The sequence below is a fragment of the Capra hircus genome, unplaced genomic scaffold (assembly GCF_001704415.2).
Source record: "Capra hircus breed San Clemente unplaced genomic scaffold, ASM170441v1, whole genome shotgun sequence".
Classification (NCBI taxonomy): Eukaryota; Metazoa; Chordata; class Mammalia; order Artiodactyla; family Bovidae; genus Capra; species Capra hircus.
Genome location: NW_017196941.1, coordinates 1 through 20,078, shown reverse-complemented (window position 1 = coordinate 20,078; position 20,078 = coordinate 1). Strand labels below are relative to the sequence as shown.

The 20,078-nt window shown below is 68.1% G+C and overlaps 1 protein-coding gene across 1 annotated transcript; it reads left to right on the top strand.

Moving 5' to 3' along the window:
• Positions 1 to 11,420: 11,420 nt before the first annotated feature.
• Positions 11,421 to 20,070, top strand: LOC108634993 (fibril-forming collagen alpha chain-like; the record flags this gene model as incomplete). Its single annotated transcript, XM_018045308.1, has 3 exons — positions 11,421 to 15,223; positions 16,042 to 16,757; positions 18,932 to 20,070. Coding segments are annotated over 3 exons (5,658 nt in total), but the record flags the coding sequence as incomplete, so codon positions are not given.
• Between the last annotated feature and the right edge of the window lie 8 nt (positions 20,071 to 20,078).

Sequence of the window (20,078 nt, the reverse complement as noted above, 5' to 3'; positions counted from 1 at the left end):
AGCTTTAGCGGAGTGTCACCTTTCCCTTCGCGTGGATCAAGGGATCTGGGCTTTCCCTCGAAGCCTTCCCTCGAGGCTTTCCCACGAGGTTTTCCACTGGTCTGTCCCACGTACCACCGTTGTGTGAGTCGATCCTCGGCTTGAAAGTCGAGGCAGTGCAGGGAAAACAGGTTTCCCTGGAATGGACGCAGATATCTGTGGGACTCTGGGAATGGTGGCACGACCCTGGAGTTCCTCTCGCCTTTCCTGTGGAGAGCGCCTCCTCTTGAGATGAGATGGGAACGCGGGAATTCTTTGCCGACCACGCAGGGAAAGGATCCCTCCTCTCGAGCTAGGAGGCGGAAACGGGGCTGCTCTGGATGTGGGCGGGACTCTCGTGCTTCCTCTCGAGTGGAGACGGGAATGTCGGGGAACTTCTTGAGTTACAGCAAGGGTGTGAAGGACCCTATGGAAGTTCAAGAGGTTAGCTGTGATTACTCTCGAGACGCCTCAGCGGAAATGGGCCTCATCTCGCTTGGAGGGGAGAACCTCCTGGATTTCTCGAGTTGCGGCAGGTGCTCTCGACTTACGACGGGGATCTCAGGGACCGCTCTGGTAGCCTCAGGAAAGTCCAGTCCCCATGCGAGTTGCTCGGGGCCTCTCGGGATTCCTCTCCCGTCGATGCGGGGGCCTAAGACATTGTGTGGTGTCTGAGCCGGAACCTGAGGATTCCTCTCCAGTGCCGACATCGACCTTGGGGTACTTCTTGAGTCTCCCCATGGGCGTCAGTCCTCGTCTCCAGTGGGTCATGCACGTGCGCTTTCCTTCTGAGCTGTATCAGCAGTGTCACTCTTCCCTTCGTGTGGATCAAGGGATCTGTGGCTTTCCTCGAGGCTTTCCCACGAGGCTTTCCCACGAGGCTTTCCCACAGGGCTGTGTCCACGTGCCACCGTGGTGTGAGTCGATCCTCGGCTTGAAAGTCGAGGCAGTGCAGGGAAAACAGGTTTCCCTGGAATGGACTGAGACATCTGGAGGACTCTGGAATGGTGGCACGACCCTGGAGTTCCTCTCGCCTTTCCTGTGGAAAACACCTCCTCTTGAGATGCGACGGGAACTCCGGGAATTCTTTCCCGAACACGCAGGGAAAGAACCCTCCTCTCTAGCTAGGAGGCGGAAACGGGTCTCCTCTGGATGTGGGCGGGACTCTCGTGCTTCCTCTCGAGTGGAGACGGGTATGTCGGGGAAATTCTTGAGTTGCAGCAAGGGTGTGAAGGACCCTTTGGAAGTTCCAGAGTTTAGGTGTGATTAGACTCGAGACGCCTCAGTGGAATTGGGCCTCATCTCGCCTGAAGGGGAGAACCTCCTGGATTTTCTCGAGTTGCGACAGGTGCTCTCGACTTACGAAGGGGACCTCAGGGACCCGCTCTGGTGGCCTCAGGAAAGGCCAACCCCATGCGAGTTGCTCGGGGGCCTCTCGGGATTCCTCTCCCGTCGATGCCGGTGCGTAAGATTTTGTGTGGAGTCGGTGCCACAACCTGAGGATTTCTCTCCATTGCTGACATGGATCTTGGGTACTTCTGGAGTATCCCCAGGGAATTCAGTACTCGTCTCGAGTGGGGGCATGCACGTGTGCCTTCCTCCCGAGCTGTAGCAGCAGTGTCATGCTTTTTCATGGAGTGGATCAAGGGATCTGTGGCTTTCCCACGACGCTTTCCCACGAGGCTTTCCACGAGGCTTTGCCACAGGGCTGTCCCACGTGCCACGTGGTGTGAGTCGATCCTCGGCTTGAAAGTCGAGGCAGCGCATGGAAAACAGGTTTCCCTGAAATGGACTGAGACATCTGGGGGACTCTGGGAATTGGTGGCAGGACCCTGGAGTTCCTCTCGCCTTTCCTGTGGAGAGCGCCTCCTCTTGAGTTGTGACGGGAACGCCGGAATTTTTCCCCGACCACGAAGGGAAAGGATCCCTCCTCTGGAGCTAGGAGGCGGAAACGGGGTTCCTCTGGTGGTGGGGAGAACTCTCGTGCTTCCCCTCGAGTGGAGACGGGTATGTCGGGGAACTTGTTGAGTTGCAGCAAGGGTGTGAAGGACCCTTTGGGAGTCCCAGAAGGTTAGGTGTTAGCCTCGAGACGCCTCAGCGGAAATGGGCCTCATCTCGCCTGGAGGGGAGAACCTCCTGGATTTTCTCGAGTTGCGGCAGGTGCTCTCGACTTCTGACGGGGACCTCAGGGACCTGCTCCGGTGGCCTCAGGAAAGGCCAGTCCCCATGCGAGTTGCTCAGGGGCCTCTCGGGATTCCTCTCCCGTCGATGCAGGGGCCTAAGACCTGGTGTGGATTCGGTGCCGGAACGTGAGCTTTCCTCTCCCAGCGCTGACATGGATCTTGGGGTACTTCTGGAGTCTCCCCAGGGGAGTCAGTCCTCGTCTCGAGTGGGGGCATGCACGTGCGCTTTCCTCCCGAGTTGTAGCAGCAGTGTCACGCTTCCCTTCGCGTGGATCAAGGGATCAGTGGCTTTCCCTCGAGGCTTTTCCCCGAGGCTTTCCCACGAGGCTTTCCCACAGGCCTGTCCCACGTGCCACCGTTGTGTGAGTCGATCCTCGGCTTGAAAGTCGAGGCAGTGCATGGAAAACAGGTTTCCCTGGAATGGACTGAGACATCTGGGAAACTCTAGGAATGGTGGCACGACCCTGTAGTTCCTCTCGCCTTTCCTGTGGAGAGCGCCTCCTCTGGAGATGCAACGGGAACGCGGGGAATTCTTACCCCTCCAAGCAGGGAAAGGATCCCTCCTCTTGAGCTAGGAGGCGGAAACGGGGCTCCTCTGGATGTGGGCCAAACTCTCGTGCTTCCTCTCGAGTGGAGACGGGTATGTCGGGGAACTTCTTGAGTTGCAGCAAGGGTGTGAGGGACCCTTTGGAAGTTCCAGAAGTTAGATGTGATTAGCCTCGAGACGTCTCAGCCGAAATGGACCTCATCTCTCCTGGAGGGGAGAACCTCCTGGATTTTCTCGAGTTGCGGCAGGTGCTCTTGAATTAAGACGGGGACCTCAGGGACACGCTCTGGTGGCCTCAGGAAAGGCCAGTCCCCATGCGAAATGCTCGGGGGCCTGTCGGCATTCCTCTCCCGACGATGCCGGGGCCTAAGACCTTGTGTGGAGTCGTCGCCGGAACCTGAGGATTCCTCTCCAGTGCCGACATGGATGTTTGGGTACTTCTGCAGTTTCCTCAATGGAGTCGGTCCTCGTCTCCAGTGGGGGCATGAACGTGCTGTTTCCTTCCAAGCTGTAGCAGCAGAGTCACACTTCCCTTCGCGTGGATCAAGGGATCTGTGGCTTACCATTGAGGCTTTCCCACGAAGCTTTCCAAGGAGGCTTTCCCACGAGGCTTTCCCACGAGGCTTTCCCACAGGGCTGACCCACGTGCCACCTTGATGTGAGTCGATCCTCTGCCTTGAATGTCGACGCAGTGCAGGGAAAACAGGTTTCCCTGGAATGGACTGAGACATCTGGGGGACTCTGGGAATGCTGGCACGACCCTGGAGTTCCTCTTGCCTTTGCTGTGGAGAGCGCCTCCTCTTGAGATGCGACGGAAACGCCGGGAATTCTTTCCCGACCACGCAGGGAAAGGATCCCTCCTCTCGAGCTAGGAGGCGGAAAGGCGGCTCCTCTAGATGTGGGCTGGACACTCGTGCTTCCTCTCGAGTCGAGACGGGTATGTCGGGGAACTTCTTGAGTTGCAGCAAGGGTGTGAAGGACCCTTTTGAAGTTCCAGAGGTTAGGTGTGAATAGCCCCGAGACGGCTCAGCGGAAATGGGCCTCATCTCACATGGAGGGGAGAACCTCCTGGATTTTCTCGAGCTGCCGGCAGGTGCTCTCGACTTACGACGGGGACCTCAGGGACCCGCTCTGGTGGCCTCAGGAAAGGCCAGTCTCCATGCGAATTGCTCGGGGGCCTCTCGGGATTCCTCTCCCCGTCGATGCCGGGGCCTAAACCTTGTGTGGAGTCGTTACCGGAACCTGAGGATTCCTCTCCAGTGCTGACATGGATCTTGGGGTACTTCTGGAGTCTCCCCAGGGGAGTCAGTCCTCGTCTCGAGTGGGGGCCTGCACGTGTGCTTTCCTCTCGAGCTGTAGAAGCAGTGTCACGCTGGCTTAAGACCTTGTGTGGCGTCGGTGCCGGAACCTGAGAATACCTTTCCAGTGCTGACATGGATCTTGGGGTACTTCTGAGTCTCCCCAGGGGAGTCAGTCCTCATCTCGAGTGGGGGCCTGCACGTGCGCTTTCCTCTCGAGCTGTAGCAGCAGTGTCACGCTTCCCTTCGCTTGGATCAAGGGATCCGTGGCTTTCCCTCGAGGCTTTCCCACGAGGCTTTCCCACGAGGCTTTCCCACAGGGCTGTCCCACGTGCCACCGTGGTGTGAGTTGATCCTCTGCTGAAAGTCGAGAAAGTGAAGGGAAAACAGGTTTTCCCTGGAATCGACTGAGACATCTGGGGGCTCTGGGAATGGTGGCACGACCCTGAGTTCCTCTCGCCTTTCCTGTGGAGAGCGCCTCTTCTTGAGATGCGACGGGAACGCCGGAAATTCTTTCCGACCACGCAGGGAAAGGATCCCTCCTCTCGAGCTATGAGGCTGAAACGGGGCTCTCTGGTTGTGGGCGGCACTCTCGTGCTTCCTTTCGAGTGGAAACGGGTATGTCGGGGAACTTCTTGAGTTGCAGCAAGGGTGTGAAAGGCCCTTTGGAAGTTCCAGAGTTTAGGTGTGATTAGCCTCGAGATGCCTCAGCGCAAATGGGTCTCATCTCACCTGGAGGGGAGAACCTCCTGGATTTTCTCGAGTTGCGCCAGGTGCTCTCGACTTACGACGGGGACCTCAGGGACCCGCTTTGGTGGCCTCAGGAAAGGCCAGTCCCCATGCGAATTGCTCTGGAGCCTCTCGTGATGTCTCTCCCTCTCCAGTGCTGTCTTGGATCTTGACTGGCCTTTCCTGAGGCCACCAGAGCAGGTCCCTGCGGTCCCCGTCGTAAGTCGAGAGCACCTGCCGCAACTCGAGAAAATGAAGGATGTTCTCCCCTCCAGGCAAAATGAAGCCTATTTCCGCTGACACATCTCAAGGCTAAGCACACTTAAATTCTGGAACTTCCAAAGGGTCCTTCACACCCTTGCTGCAAATCAAGAAGTTCCCCGACATACCCGTCTCCACTCGAGAGGAAGCACGATAGTTCCGCCCACATCCAGAGGAGCCCCGTTTCCGCCTCATAGCTCGAGAGGAGGGATCCTTTCCCTGCGAGGTCGGGAAAGAATTCCCGGCGTTCCCGTCTCATCTCAAGAGGAGGCGCTCTCCACAGGAAAGGCGAGAGGAACTCCAGGGACATGCCACCATTTTCCGAGTCCCCCAGATGTCTCAGTCCATTCCTGGGAAACCTGTTTCCCCGCACTGACTCGACTTTCAAGCCGAGGATCGACTCACACCACTGTTGCACGTGGGACAGCCCTGTGGCAAAGCCTCGTGGGAAAGCCTCGTGGGAAAGCCTCGAGGGAAAGCCACAGATCCCTTGATCCACGCGAAGGGAAGCGCAACACTGCTGCTACAGCTGGGGAGGAAAGCGCACGTGCATGCCCTCAACCGAGACGAGGACTGACTCCCCTGGGGAGACTCCAGCAGTACACCAAGATCCATGTCAGCACTGGAGAGGAATCCTCAGGTTACAGCACCGACTCTACGTAAGGTCTGAGGCCCCGGCATGGACGGAGAGGAATCCAGAGAGGGCCCCGAAAAACTCGCATGGGGACTGGAATTTCCTGAGGCCACCAGAGCGGGTCCCTGAGGTCCCCATCGTAAGTCGAGAGCACCTGTCGCAGCTCGAGAATATCCAGGAGTTTCTCCCCTCTAGGCGAGATGATGCCCATTTCCATTGAGGCATCTCGGGGCTAATCACACCTAACCTCTAGAACTGCCAAAGGGTCCTTCACACCCTTTCTGCAACTCAAGAAGTTCCCCAACATACCCGTCTCCACTCGAGAGGAAGCACGAGAGTCCCGCCCACATGAGGAGGAGCCCCGTTTCCACCTCATAGCTCGAAAGAAGGGATCCTTTCCCTGCGTGGTCGGGAAAGAATTTCCGGCATTCCCGTCGCATCTCAAGAGTAGGCGCTCTCCACAGAAAAGGTGAGAGGAACTCCAGGGTCGTGCCACCATTCCCAGATTCCCTCAGATGTCTCAGTCCATTCCAGGGAAACTTGTTTTAGCTGCACTGCCTCGAGTTTCAAGCCGAGGATCGACTCACACCACGGTGGCACGTTGGACAGCCCTGTGGGAAAGCCTCGTGGAAAAGCCTCGAGGGAAAGCCTTCAGGGAAAGCCACTGATACCATGATCCAATCGCCAAGGAAGCGTGACACTGCTACTACAGCTCGGGAGGAAAGCGCACGTGCATGCCCCCACTCGAGACGAGGACTGACTCCCCTGGGGAGACTCCAGAAGTACCCCAAGATCCATGTCAGCACTGTCAGGAATACTCAGGTTCCGGCACCGACTCCACACAAAGTCTTAGGCCCCGGCATCGACGGGAGAGGAATCCCGAGAGGCCCCCGAGCAACTTGCATGGGGACTGTCCTTTCCTGAGGCCACCAGAGCGGGTCCCTGTGGTCCCTGTCGTAAGTCGAGAGCACCTGCCGCAACTCGAGAAAATTCCAGGAGGTTCTCCACTCCAGGCGAGATGAGGGCCCATTTCCACTGAGGCATCTCGACGCTAATCACACCTAACCTCTGGAACTTGCCAAAGCGTCCTTCACACCCTTGCTGCAACTCAAGCAGTTCCCCGACATACCCATCGACACTCGAGACGAAGTACGAGAGTCTCGCCCACATCCAGAGGAGCCCCGTTTCCGCCTCGTAGCTCGAGAGGAGGGATCCTTTCCCTGCGTGGTGGGGAAAGAATTTCCTGGCGTTCCCGTTGCATCTCAAGAGGAGGTGCTCTCCACAGGAAAGGCGAGAGGAAGTCCAGGGTCGTTACACCACTCCCAGAGTCCCCTAGATGTCTCAGTCCATTCCAGGGAAACCTGTTTTCCCTGCACTGCCTCGACTTTCAAGCCAGGGTCGACTTTCACCACGGTGCCACGTGGGACAGACCTGTGGGAAAGACTCGTGGGAAAGTCTCGTGGGAAAGCCTCGAGGGAAAGCCACAGATCCCTTGATCCAGGCGAAGGGAAGCGTGACACTGCTGCTACAGCTCGGGAGGAAAGCACACGTGCATGCCCCCACTCGAGACGAGGACTGACTCCCGTGGGGAGACTCCAGAAGTACCCCAAGATCCATGTCAGCACTGGGAGAGGAATCCTCAGGTTCCGGCACTGACTCCACACAAGGTCTTAGGCCCCGAGCATCGACGGGAGAGGAATCCTGAGAGGCCGACCGAGCAACTCGCATGGGTACTGGCCATTTCCTGCAGGCCACCAGAGCGGGTCCCTGAGGTCCCCGTCAGTAAGTCGAGAGCACCTGCCGCAACTTCGAGAAAATCCAGGGTAGGTTCTCCCTCCCAGGCGAGATGAGGGCCCATTTCCGCTGAGGGCGTCTCGAGGCTAATCACACCTAAGCTCTGGAACTTTCCAAAGGGTCCTTCACACCTCTGCTGCAACTCAAGAAGTTCCCCGACATACCCGTCTCCACTCGAGAGGAGGCACGAGAGTCCCGCCCACATCCAGAGGAGCCCCGTTTCCGCCTCATAGCTCGAGAGGAGGGATCCTTTCCCAGCGTGAGTAGGCGAAAGAATTCTCCGCGCGAGTCCAGGCGTCTCCACAGGAAAGGCGAGAGGAACTCCCTGGTCAGTGCCACCATTCCCAGAGTCCCCCAGATGTCTCAGTCAATTCCAGGGAAACCTGTTTTCCCTGCACTGCCTCGACTTTCAAGCCGAGGATCAACTCACACCACGGTGGGCACGTGGGACAGCCCTGTGGGAAAGCCTCGTGGGGAAAGCCTCGGAGGGGAAAGCCACAGATCCCTTGATCACTGCGAAGGGAAGCGGACACTGCTGCTACAGCTGCGGAGGAAAGCGCACGTGCATGCCCCCACTCGAGACGAGGACTGACTCCCCTCGGGGAGACTCCAGAAGTACCCCAAGATCCATGTCAGCACTGGAGAGGAATGCCTCAGGCCGGCACCGACTCCGACACAAGGTCTCAGACCCCGGCATCAGACGGGAGAGGAATCCCGAGAGGCCACCGAACAACTCGCATGGGACTGGCCTTTCCTGCAGGCACCGAGAGCGGGTCCCTGAGGTCCCCGTCGTAAGTCGAGAGCACCTGCGCACACTCGAGAAAATCCAGGAGGTTCTCCCCTCCAGGCGAGATGAGGCCCATTTCCGCTGAGGCGTCTCGAGGCTAATCACACCTAACCGTCTGGGAACGTCCAAAGGGTCCTTCACACCTTAGCTGCACTCAAGAAGTTCCCCGACACACCCGTCTCCACTGCCAGAGGAAGCACGAGAGGTCCCGGCCACATGCCAGAGGAGCCCCGTTGTCCGCCTCCAAGCTGAAAGAGGAGGGATCCTTCCCTGGCGTGCCGCGGGAAAGAATGTCCGACGGGTTCCCGACGCATGCGTCAAGAGGAGGCCCACTGCCACAGGAAAGGCGAGAGGAACGCCAGGGTCGGGCCACCAGGCCAAGAGGCCCCCAGAGGTCGCAGGCCAGGCCAGAGGAAGCCGGTGCCCGGCACGGCGCGACTGGCACGCCGAGGATCGACGCACACCACGGGGGCACGGGGGACAGCCCGGGGGAAAGCCGCGGGGAAAGCCGGAGGGAAAGCCACAGATCCCGGGAGCCACGCGAAGGGAAGCGTGACACGTGCGGCGACAGCACGGGAGGAAAGCGCACGGGCAGGCCCCCACGCGAGACGAGGACGGACGCCCGGGGAGACGCCAGAAGGACCCCAAGAGGCAGGGCAGCCGGGAGAGGAAGCCGCAGGGCCGGCCCCGACGCCACACAAGGGCGGAGGCCCGGGCAGCGACGGGAGGGAAGAGCGACAGGCCCGCGAGCAACGCGCAGGGGACGGGCCGGCCGGAGGCACCAGAGCGGGGCCGGAGGCCCCGGCGGAAGGCGAGAGCACCGGCCGCAACGCGGGAAAAGCCAGGAGGGCGCCCCGCCAGGCGAGAGGAGGCCCAGGGCCACGGAGGGGCGCGAGGCGAAGCACACGGGACCGCGGGAACGGCCAAAGAGGCGGCACAGGCAGGCGGCAACGCAAGAAGGCCCGACAGACCCGGCGCCACGCAAGAGGAAGCACGAGGGGCCCGGCCACAGCCAGAGGAGCGCCGGGGCCGGCGCGGAGCGCGAGAGGAGGGAGCCGGGCCCGGCGGGGCGGGAAAGAAGGCCCGGCAGGCCCAGCGCAGCGCAAGAGGAGGCGCGCGCCAAAGGAAAGGGGAGAGGAACGGCAGGGGCGGGCCACCAGGCCGAGACGCCCCCAGAGGGCGCAGGCCAGGCCACAGGAACCGGGGGGCCCGGCACGGCCGCGGCGGGCAGGCCGAGGAGCGACGCACACCACCGGGACACGGGGGACAGCCCGGGGGGAAAGCCGCGGGGGAAAGACGCGAGGGAAAGCCACAGAGCCCGGGGGCCACGCAAGGGGAAGCGGGACACGGCGGCGACAGCAGGGGAGGAAAGGGCACGCGCAGGCCCCCACGCGAGACGAGGCCGGACGCCCGGGGGGAGACGCCAGAAGGACCCCAAAAGCCAGGGCAGCACGGGAGAGGAAGCCGCAGCGGCCGGCCCCGACGCCACACAAGGGCGGAGGCCCCGGCAGCGACGGGAGAGGAAGCACGAGAGGCCCCGAGCAACACGCAGGAGGACGGGCGGGCCGGCGGCCGCCAGAGCGGGGCCCGGAAGGCCCCGGCGGAACGCGAGAGCACCGGCGGAAACGCGGGAAGAGCCAGGAGCCGCGCCAGGCCAGGCGACAGGAGGCCCAGGGCGGCGGAGGCAGCGCGAGACGAACCACACCGAACCGCGGGAACGGCCAAAGGGGCCGGCACACCCGGGCGGCAACGCAAGAAGGGCCCCGACAGACCCGGGCCGCGGCACAGGCGGCCAGAAGGGGGGGGGCAGCGGCAGAGCGAAGGGGAGGGAGAGGGCGACCGGCAAGCGGGAGGCCAGCGCAGGGAGCGGCCAGCCCAGCAGGGGGCAGGAGGGACGCGGCAGAGAAGGGAAAGAAACAGGGGGACAAGAGACAGCCGGGACAGACGCCGGGCCGGGGGGAACCAGGCGGGGGGCCAGGGCCGGCGCGAACGGGGGCGGCCGGACCGGCAGCCAGAGGGCGCAAGAGGCAGGGGAGGGGGGCGGGGAGGCCAGCGCGGGCAGAAGGGGGGCGAAAACAACAGGAGAAGGACCGGGCCGAGGGCAGGCCAAGGAAGGGGGGGCCAGGCAGGGAGCCACACCGGAGCACGGAGCACAAAGGCAGGAAGCGGGGCCGCAAGGGGGAAGGAGAGGCGGGGGAGACAAACGGAGGGACCGGAGGGAGGACCGGACCGAAGGGGCCAGCGGCGGGGAAAGCCCACCCCCGGACGGGGGCAAAGCGGCGAACACCGGCCGCACGGGGGGAGGGGGGCGCCCAGAGAAAAGGGCAGAAGGACAACAACGGGGGAACGGGCGGGACCCGGAAGAGGAGGAAGGCGGCCGGAAGCAAGCCCAGCCAGGGACAGGCAGGCGCGAGGAGCCAGGGGGAAAGGGGCGCGGCAAGAGGGGGGGGGGCGGGCCACCAGGCCAGAACACGGGGGCCGAGAGGCGGGAGGGAAGGGCCACGGAGAGGGAGAGCGGCACAGACCGGGGAAGGAACGCGGCGACAAAGACAGGGCCAGGGGCGGAGGCGAGACGGGGGGGAAACCCAAGGCGGGGAAGGAGGCGCAAAGCAGCGAGCGACGGCAGGGGCGGGGCAGAGCAGGGAGGGAAGGCCGCGGCCCAACCGGAGAAGGGACCGACGAGGCGAGGAAGGCAGGAGAACAGGGGACGGCCGGGGCGGCCCCGAAGGACACGCGCGGGCCCGGCAGCCGGAGAACGCCACGGCGCAGCCAGGGGGAAAAGCGCGGCGGGGAGGGCAGGAGGCAGGGGCAAGGGCCCCGGGAGCCCGGGGCCAGAGGGAGCGGCGCCACACGCCCAGGGAAAGGCAGAGCCACAGCCACACAGCGGGCCCAGCCCCGGGGCGCGGGAGGAGAGCGCGAGGGAGCCGAGGGCGGGCAGGAAAAGGCGGGGCGCCGAGGGGGACACAGGCGAGGGGGGAAACGGCAGCCAGGACCGAGGGGCCACAGGGCGCCGGGGGCGCGCGGGGGCGGAGGGGGGGGGGGCCGGAAGCAGGGCGGCCCAGCAACAGCGGCCACAGCCAGCCAAGGGCGCGGGGCGGACCGCGGAGAGAACGAGCGGGGGCCAGCCGGGGGCAAGGGGGAGGCAAGCGGGCCCCACGGCCGCCCCAAGGAGGCAGGGGACCGAACGGGGAGGGGAAAGGCCCCGCACGGAGCGGAACCCAGGAAGGCACCCAGGCAGGGCGGACACAGGCCGGCAGCCGGCGGCGGCAGGAGCAAGACCGCGAGAAGCGAGGAAGGGCGGGCCAAGGCGCAGAAAGGACAGGGGAGAGGCAGGGGGCGGCCGCGGGAAGGGCGGGCCGCGGAGCAGACCGGGAGGGCGCCCCGGGAAGGAGCGAACCAGGGGCGGCCAAAGACAGGCGGGCAAACACACACGGGGGGGCGGCCGCGGCGGCCCGGAAGGACGAGCACGGGCCCCGCAGCCGGGGAACGCGGCAGCCCAGCCGGCGGGAAAAGCGCGGCGGGGAGGGCAGGGGCAGGGACAAGGGGCCCGGGAGCCCGGGGCCGGAGGGAGGGCCCCAGGCGCGCGGGGAAAGGCAGAGGCACAGCCACAGGCGGGGCGACCCCGGGGCCCGGGAGGAGAGCGCGAGGGAGCCGAGGGCGGGCAGGAAAAGGCGGGGCGCCGAGGGGGACACACCCGGGGGGGAACCGGCAGAGCGGACCGAGGGGCCACAGGGCGCCGGGGCCGCGCGGGGGGGACCCGGAAGGGGGGCGGCCCAGCAACAGCCGGAACAGCCAGCCGAGGGCGCGGGGCGGCCGGCGGAGAGAGCGAGCGGGGCGGCGCGCGGGGGCAGGGCGGAAGCCAGGGGGAGCCCCACCGCGGGGGCCGGGGGGCGAGGGGAGGGACCGGGGCGAGGGGACCCCAGCAGGGCACCCGACCCCCGCAGACACACGCCCGCAGCCGCCGGCCCCAGGGGCAGGACGGGGCGGACCGAGGAAGGGGGCCCAAGGCGCAGAAAAGGCAGGGAGACACACGGCCCGGACGCGGGAACGGAGGCCGGGGGAGCAGGCCGGGAGGGCGGACGGCGGAGACGCCAAACACGGGCGGCAAGAGACAGGGGGGAAAACACACGCGCGGGGGCGGCCGGGCCGGCCGCCAAGGAAGAGAGCGGGGCCAGGCGCCGCCGGGCGGAGGCAGACAAGGCGGGCAAAGGGCGGGCGGAGAGGGCAGGGCGCAGCGGCAAGGGCCCCGGAGGCCCGGCACCCAGGGAGGGAGCCGACCCGCCCAGGGGAAGGCAAAGCAACCGCCAAACAGCGGGGCGCGCAGGGGGCCGCGGCAGGAGGGAGCGAGGGAGCCCAGGGCGGGCGGGAACGGGCGGGGAGCCGGCGGGGAAAGCAGCCGGGGAGCCCACCGGGAGACCAGGCGGAGGGGCGAAAAGGCGCAGGGGCCGGCCGGGGAGCCCGAACGCAGGACAGCCGAGCAACGGCGGGAAAAGCCAGCCGGGGGCGGGGGGCGGCCCGCGGACAGAGCGAGCGGGGCGCCCCAGGGGGGAGGGCAGAAGCAAGGGGGGGGCCGGCAACGCCGGGCCGGGGGGCCAGGGGAGGGGCAAGGGGCCCGCGACCAGGGGACCCCAGCAGGACACCGGGCCCCCGCAGACACACGCCCGCAGCCGGCGGCCCCAGGGGCAGGACGGCGCGCACCGAGGAAGGGGGGGCAAGGCCAGGAAACGGCAGGGAGACACAAGGCCCGGAGGCGGGCAGGGAGGCGGGGGAACAGGCCGGCAGGGCGGCGGGCGAACAAGCCAAACACGGGCGGCAAGAGACAGGCCGGAAAACACACGCGGGGGCGGCCGGGCCGGCCGCCAAGGAAGAGAGGGGCGCAGCCGCCGGGGGGCGGAGAGGCACACAGGGCGGAAAAGCACGGGCGGGGAGAGGCGGGGCAGGGGCCAGGGCCCCGGAGGCCCGGGGCGCAGGGAGGGCGCCCGCCCGCCCAGGGAAAGGCAAAGGAAGCGCCAAACGGCGGGGCAAGCAGGGGGCGGAGAGAGGCAGGGCCAAGGCAGGGGCGAAGAAGGGCAAGGGGCCCCAAGGAGAGAGGGGGCGAGAAGGCGCAAGGAGGAAGAAAGGACAAACGGGGGGCCCGCGACAGGCCGGAGGAGGAGAGAACAAGCAGGCAGCCGGCGGGAGGACGGGCGCGGGAAAAAACCGGCGGGCGAAGCCGGGAGCGGAAAAGGGCAAAGGAGGGGAGGAGGGCGAGGGAGGCGGGACAACCGCCAGACAGGCGGGGGGGCGGGGCAGAACGGAGGGGAGAGGAGAGAACGCCAGGACGAACACGAGCAAGGGGGGACGCGGGCGGCCCCGGGGGAGGGCGCGGGCAGAAGCGGGCGCGAGCGCCGGGAGCCGGGAAGAAAACGCGAGGGCACAAAAGCGCGGAGCAAGCAAGCCGCGGCGGGGGCCCGGGAGGGAAGGCGGCGCCGCCAGAAGCCAAGAAGCCCAGCAGCGGGGCGGGGGCAGCAACAAGAGGGCAGGGCCGCGGCAGGAGAGAGCGAGGGAGCGGAGGGCGGGCGGGAACAGGCGGGAGCCGGGGGGGAAAAGAGCCGGGGCACACAGCGGGAGACGGGGCCGAGAGGCCAAAAGGCGCAGGGCGGGCCCGGGGAGCCCGAACGGGGGGGGACGGAGCAACGGCGGGAAAAGCCAGCCCAGGGCGGGGGCCGCCGGCGGACAGAGCGAGCGGGGGGCCCGGCGGGGGGAGAGCGCAACCGAAGGGCCGGGCCAGAGCGACGCGCCGGGGGCCCAGGGGAGGGGCAAGGGGCCCGCGACGAGGGGACCCGAGCAGGGCACGCAGCCCGCGCAGACACACGCCCGAGGCGGCGGGCGCAGGGGAAGCACGGCGCCAACCGAGGAAGGGGGCGGCAAGGCGGGGAAAGGGCAGGGAGACACACAGCCCGGACGCGGCAAGGGAGGCCCGCAGAGCAAGCCGGCAGCGCGGAGGGCGGAGAAGCAAAACACGGGCGGCAAAGAGAGGCCGGAAAACACACGCGCGGGGGAGGACGGGCCGGCCGCGAAGGAAGAGAGGGGCCCAGGCGCCGGCGGCCGGAAGGGCACACAGCGGGAAGGCGCGGGCGGGGAGGGCGGGAGGCAGGGGCAAGGACCCCGGAGGCCCGGGGCCCAGGGAGGGCGCCCACACGCACAGGCAAAGCAAAGCAACGGCCAAGGGAGGCAGCGCGGCACAGCAAGGGGCCAAAGGAGGGGAGGGGCAGGGCAGGAGAGGCCGGCCAAGGGAGAGGCAGACCGGAGGGCCGGGAGGAGGGAGGGGGGGGCGCCGGGGAGGCGAAGCGACCGACAAGCAGCGGCGCCAACACCACAGGGCAAAAGCAGCCAAGGGGCAGCGGGCACGGGCGGGAGAGGACAGCGGCAGAGCCAGCCAGGACAGAGGGAAAAACCAGAGCCGGGACGGGAGGGAGCGGGGGGGCAAAGCAACGGCGCGGCGGGGAAGAGGCGGGCGAGGGGGGCAGCACGGGGCGGCCAAGGCAGAAAGAGGGGGAAGGGCAGGGAGGCAGCCAGCACCGGCAGGGAGGGCCAAGCCCCCCAAAAGAGGCGGCGGCGGGGGCCAAGGGGGCCCAGCGAGGGGCCAGGAAGGGAGGAGACGGGAGGCAAGGAGGGGAGGGGCGGAAGGCGGAGCGGGAAGCGAACGGGGGCACGCGCCGCGGGCACGGGCAGCAGGAGACGCGGGAGGCGGCGGCACGGGCGGCCAGAAGGGGGGGGCAGCGGCAGAGCGGAGAGGCGGGAGAGGGCGCCCAGCAAGCGGGAGGCCAGCGGGGGCGGCCGCCAGCCCAGGGGGCGCAGGAGGGACGCGGCAGAGAAGGGAAAGAAGCAGGGGGACAAGAGACAGCCGGGACAGAGGCCGGGCCGAGGGAGAACCAGGCGGGGGGCCAGGGCCAGGGCGAACGGGGGCGGCCGGACCGGCAGACAGGGGGCGCAAGAGACAGGGCAGGGGGGCGGGGAGGCCCAGCGCGGGCAGAAGGGGCCCAGGGGAGGGGAGCCACACAGGCAAAGGCGGGGCAGAGGCAAGAAAGCAGAAAGAGAGGGCGGGGGGCGGGAACGCGCGGGCGGGGCAAGGAGCCAGGGGAGGGGGCAGGGGGAGCGCGGGGGGCGCGGCAGGGGGAAAGCCCGCGGGAACAGGGGGAAGGGCACAGGGCAGGGGAACGGGGAGAAGGGGAGCAGGACGGGACGAGGGGGGGAGAGGAGGGCAAGGGGGCAGCAGCGGGAAGAGGCGGGGGCAGGGCCGGGCGGGGGAGGGGAAGGAAAACGGACCGAAGGACGAGAGGGGGGCAAGGGCAGAGGCGGAAAGAACGGGCGGGGCAGGGGGGAAGAAAAAAAAAAGCAGGGGAACCCAGGGGCGCGGAAGGGCAAGGCAGAGCAGGGCCAGCCCGGAAGCAGAAAGGCACCGGGGCGGGAGGGAGGCAGAGGGGCAGGCCGAAAGGAGAGGCCAACGCAGGGCGCAAAGGGACGCGGAGGGCAGGGGCAGAGCAACGAAGAAAAAGCGGGGAGGGGCCCGCGGGAGGAAAGGGAGAGCGGGGGCCCACGAGAAGAAGCGGAAGGGGGAAGGGAACGGGCAAGAGGGGGGAAAGCGGAGGCCAGCCGACAGGGACCAAAAGCGGAAAGAAGGCGGAGGGACGGGACCGAAGGAAAAAAACAGAGGAGGAAAACAAGGAGAAAGCAAGGAAAGGGAAAGAAACGCAGAGGCGGGGAGCAAAAAGGGCAGGCGAAGAAAACGGGGGGCGCGGAACCGAGAGAGGAGACGAAAGGCCAGCGGGGACCAGCGGACCAGAAGACAAACAAACAAACAAACAAAGGAGCGGGAAGCGGAAAAAAAGGAGAGGCCAGAGAGCGGGAAGGAGCAGGAGGGCGGCAAAGGCAGCAGGGGGAAACCAGAGAGGACAGGGGGAAAACCGGAGGAAAGAGAAAGGGACAAGGGAAGCGGGGCACGGCGGCGACGGGAAAGGCGGGAAGAGGAGAACGGGAAGGAGAACGGACAGCAGGGGACCAGGACAGAGCAGAGGGGCACGGAGGGCACAGAAGGGCGAGGAGAGCGAGAGGAGGAACGGAAGGAAGCGGGGAACCGAGGAAAGAAAACAACAGGCGCAAAGGCCCGGGCGGAAGCAGCGAGCAGCAAGGAAGGGCGGGGCAAGGAGCGCAAAGGGAAGGGAAAAGACACCGACCGGCCGCGGCAACGGCGGGCCGCGGAGCAGAGCGGGAGGGCGCCCGGGGGAGAAGCGAACCGGGGCCGGCCAAAGAGAGGGGGGCAACACAAAACAAGGGGCCGCCGAGGCGGCCCCGAAGGAGGCGCGCGGGCCCCACAGCCGGCGAACGCCCGGCCCAGCCGCCGGGAAAAGCGCGGCGGGCAGGGCCGGGCAGAAAAGCCGAGGGACGGAGAAGCCGGGGAGGCGGCAGGCCAGGGGGGCGCGAGAGGGCGGACACGACGGAGCGACGGCACGGGCACGGGGCACGGGCAGGCAGGGGAGAAGGAAAGGGCAACCCACGCCAGGGGCGGGCCGGGAGAAGCCCAGGGACGGGGAGCCGGGGGGCGGCCGGCGAGGGGGGCGCACAGAGGCGGACACGACGGAAGCAACGGAGCAGCAGCAGCAGCAGCAGGGCCGGGCGGAGGGGCAGGGAGCCCGGAGAGGGGGACCGGGAAAGGCAGAGCCACCGCCACACACACGGCGGGGCGGGCCCCGGCCGCGGGAGGAGAGCGCGAGGGAGCCGAGGGCGGGCAGGAAAAGGCGGGGCGGGGACGGGAGCACACCCGGGGGGGGAACCGGCAGACCCGACCGAGGGGCCACAGGGCACCGGGGGGCGCGAGGGGGGCCGGGAGGGGGGCAGCAGAGCAAGAGCGGAAAAAGCCAGCCAAGGGGGCGGGGGGGGGACCGCGGAGAGAACGAGGGGGCGCCACCGCCACCCGGGGCAGGGGGGAGGGAAGAGGGCACCACCCGCGCCCAAAGGGGACAGAGGGCCGACCAGGAGAGAAAGGCCCCGGGAGGAGCGGAGCCCAGGGAGGCAGCCAGGGAGGGCAAGCACACGCCCGCGGCGGGCGGCGGCAGGGGCACGCCCACGAGCGGCGAGGAAGGGCGGGGCAAGGAGCGCAAAGGGAAGGGAAGAGACAGGGCCCGGGCGCGGGAACGGCAGGCCGCGGAGCAGAGCGGGAGGGCGGGAGGGGGAGAAGCAAACCGGGGCCGGCCAAAGAGAGGCGGGCAAACACACCCCCGGGGGGGCCGCGGCGGCCCCGAAGAAGGCGGGCGGGCCCCACAGGCGGCCGAACGCCCGGGCCCAACCGCCAAGAAGAGCGCGGCGGGCCAGGCCGGGCGGAGAGGCAGGGAGCCCGGAGCCGGGGGGCCGGAGGGAGGAGCCCCACACGCACAGGGAAAGGCAAAGACGCCGCCAGACAGCGCCGCGAGCCCCGGGGCGCGGAGGAGAGCGCGAGGGAGCCGAGGGCGGGCAGGAAAAGGCGGGGCGGGGACAGGAGCGCACCCGGGGGGGAACCGGCAGACCCAACCAGGGGCCACAGAGCACCGGGGCAGGAAAGGGGGCCCGGAAAGGGGGCAGCCGAGCAAGAGCGGGAAAAGCCAGGCAAGGGCGGGGGGGGACCGCGGACAGAGCGAGCGGGGCGCCACCCGGGGCAGGGAGGAGAAAAGAGGCAGGACACCCGCCCCAAGGGGACAGGGGGCCGACGGCGAGAGGAAAGGCCCCGGGGGGAGCGGAGGCCAGGAAGGCACACCAGGCGGGGCAAACACACGCCCACGGCGGGCGGCGGCAGGGGGCACGCCCGCGAGCAGCGAGGAAGGGCGGGCAAGGAGCACAAAGGGAAGGGGAGAGACAGGGCCCGGGGCGGCGACCGCCGGGGCGCGGAGCAAAGCGCGAGGCGCCCGGGGGGGGGGCGGGCGGGCAAGGGCGGGCAAGGGGGGGGGGGGGGGGGGGCAAGGGGGGAAGGGCAGGGGCAAGGGCAAGGCGGCAAGGCGGGCAAGGGCAAGGGGCAAGGGAAGGGCAAGGGCAAGGGCAAGGGAAGGCAAGGGCAAGAAGCAAGGCAAGGGCGCAAGGGCAAGGGCAAAGGGCAAGGGCAAGCGGCAAGGGCAAGGCAAGGGAAGGGCAAGGGCAAGGGCAAGAGCAAGGAAGGCAAGGCAAGGCAAGGGCAAGGCAAGGGCAAGGGCAAGGGCAAGGCAAGGGCAAGGGCAAGAAGGCAAGGGCAAGGGGAAGGGAAGGGGAAGGGCAAGGCAAGGGCAAGGGCAAGGGCAAGGGCGAAGAGGCAAGGGGCAAAGGGCAAGGGCAAGGGCAAGGGCAAGGCCAAGGGCCAGGGCAAGGGCAAGGCAAGGGCAAGGGCAAAGCGGCAAGGGCAAGGGCAAGGGCAAGGCAGGCAAGGCAGCAAGGCCAAGCAGCCAAGGCAAGGCAAGGGCAAGGGCCAAGGCCCAGGCCAAGGCAAAGGCCAAGGCCACCAAAGCGAAGCCCAAACCCCGGAACGCCGGACAAAAGGCAGAAGCCACGAGGCCCCGGGGCAGAGGAAGCCACGGAAGGCAGCAAGGCCACAGAGCGCCCCGACGCCCAGGCCCACAGGAAGAGGGGAGGAGAAAGGGCCGCAGCCCAGCACAGCACCCGCGCCCACCACCCCGCAACCCCGGCCCCCGCCCCCCGCAGCACGCCCCCGGAAACAACACGGGCGGCCCAGAAAAGAGAACGGAGAAGCCAGGGGGGGGCCAAAGGAGCAAGAGGAACGAACGAGGCCACGCCCGCCGAAGGGGGCCACACCGGACGCCGCGGAACCCCGGGCCGGGCGAGGGGCCCAGCCGGGCGCGGGGGAGGGGGGGCAACACAGGGGCGAGAGCCCGGGCCCAGGCACCGCAAAGCCCCGGAGAGGGGAGCCGACCACAGGGACCGAGGGCAAACGGACGCGGGAGGGCGGAGGAGCCGGACGAAGCCAGGGGGGGAGAGGCACACGGGCACGCGGCAGACGGCGGGCCGAGGGGCGGGGACCCAGCAGCCGGAGGACGGGGAGAACGGGAGGCGGCGCGCCACCAGGGACGGCAAGAGGGGGGGGGGCGGAGAGGGAGGGGCCGCCCGGGCCGCGGGCCAAGCAGAGACCCGGGACGAGGCCGGGGAGCGAGGGGCGGGCCGGGCACGGCGGAGCCCGGGACCGCCAAGAGCCCCGGGGGCGGGGCGGGCAGGCGCGCGCGGGGGGGGCCCGCCCGCGCAGCGGGGGGGCGGAGCAACCCCGGGGGGAGCAAGCAGGGGCCCGCAGCAGGGCCAAGGGAGCGCACCGCCCAGGAAACGCCCCAAGGGCCCGGGGAAGGGGCCACCAACGCCCCCGGGCCCAGCCGGCCGGGCGCGGGAGGCCCGCCGGGGCACAGGCCACAGGGCCCGGGGCCGCGACGGGCCCCCGGGGCGCCGCCGAGGCAGGCCGGGACACCAGACGCGCGCGCCAGCGCCGCCACCGAGAGCCCCGCGCGGGCCGCGCCGCCGGGGCCCCCAGGCCCCCGCCCCAACGCCGCCGGGGGCGCGGGGCGGCCGGGCCCGACAGCAGGCACAGAGGGCCACCCCGAGCGGCGGGGAGGGGCCGGGAGCCAAGGCGCCGGCCAGAGACCGGAGGGGCCAGCGGCGGGACGGGCAGCGAAGGCCAGGGGGCGGGGCGCACGGGGAGCCGGAGGCCCGCACCGCCGCGGGCAAACCCCAGCGCGAGGGCCCGGGAGAGACCCGCCAAGGGGACAGGGGACCCCGACGGGGGGGAAGGAGGGCCGGGGGGCCCGGCCACGGGGGCGACGGGCACGCCGAGGAGCGACGCACACCA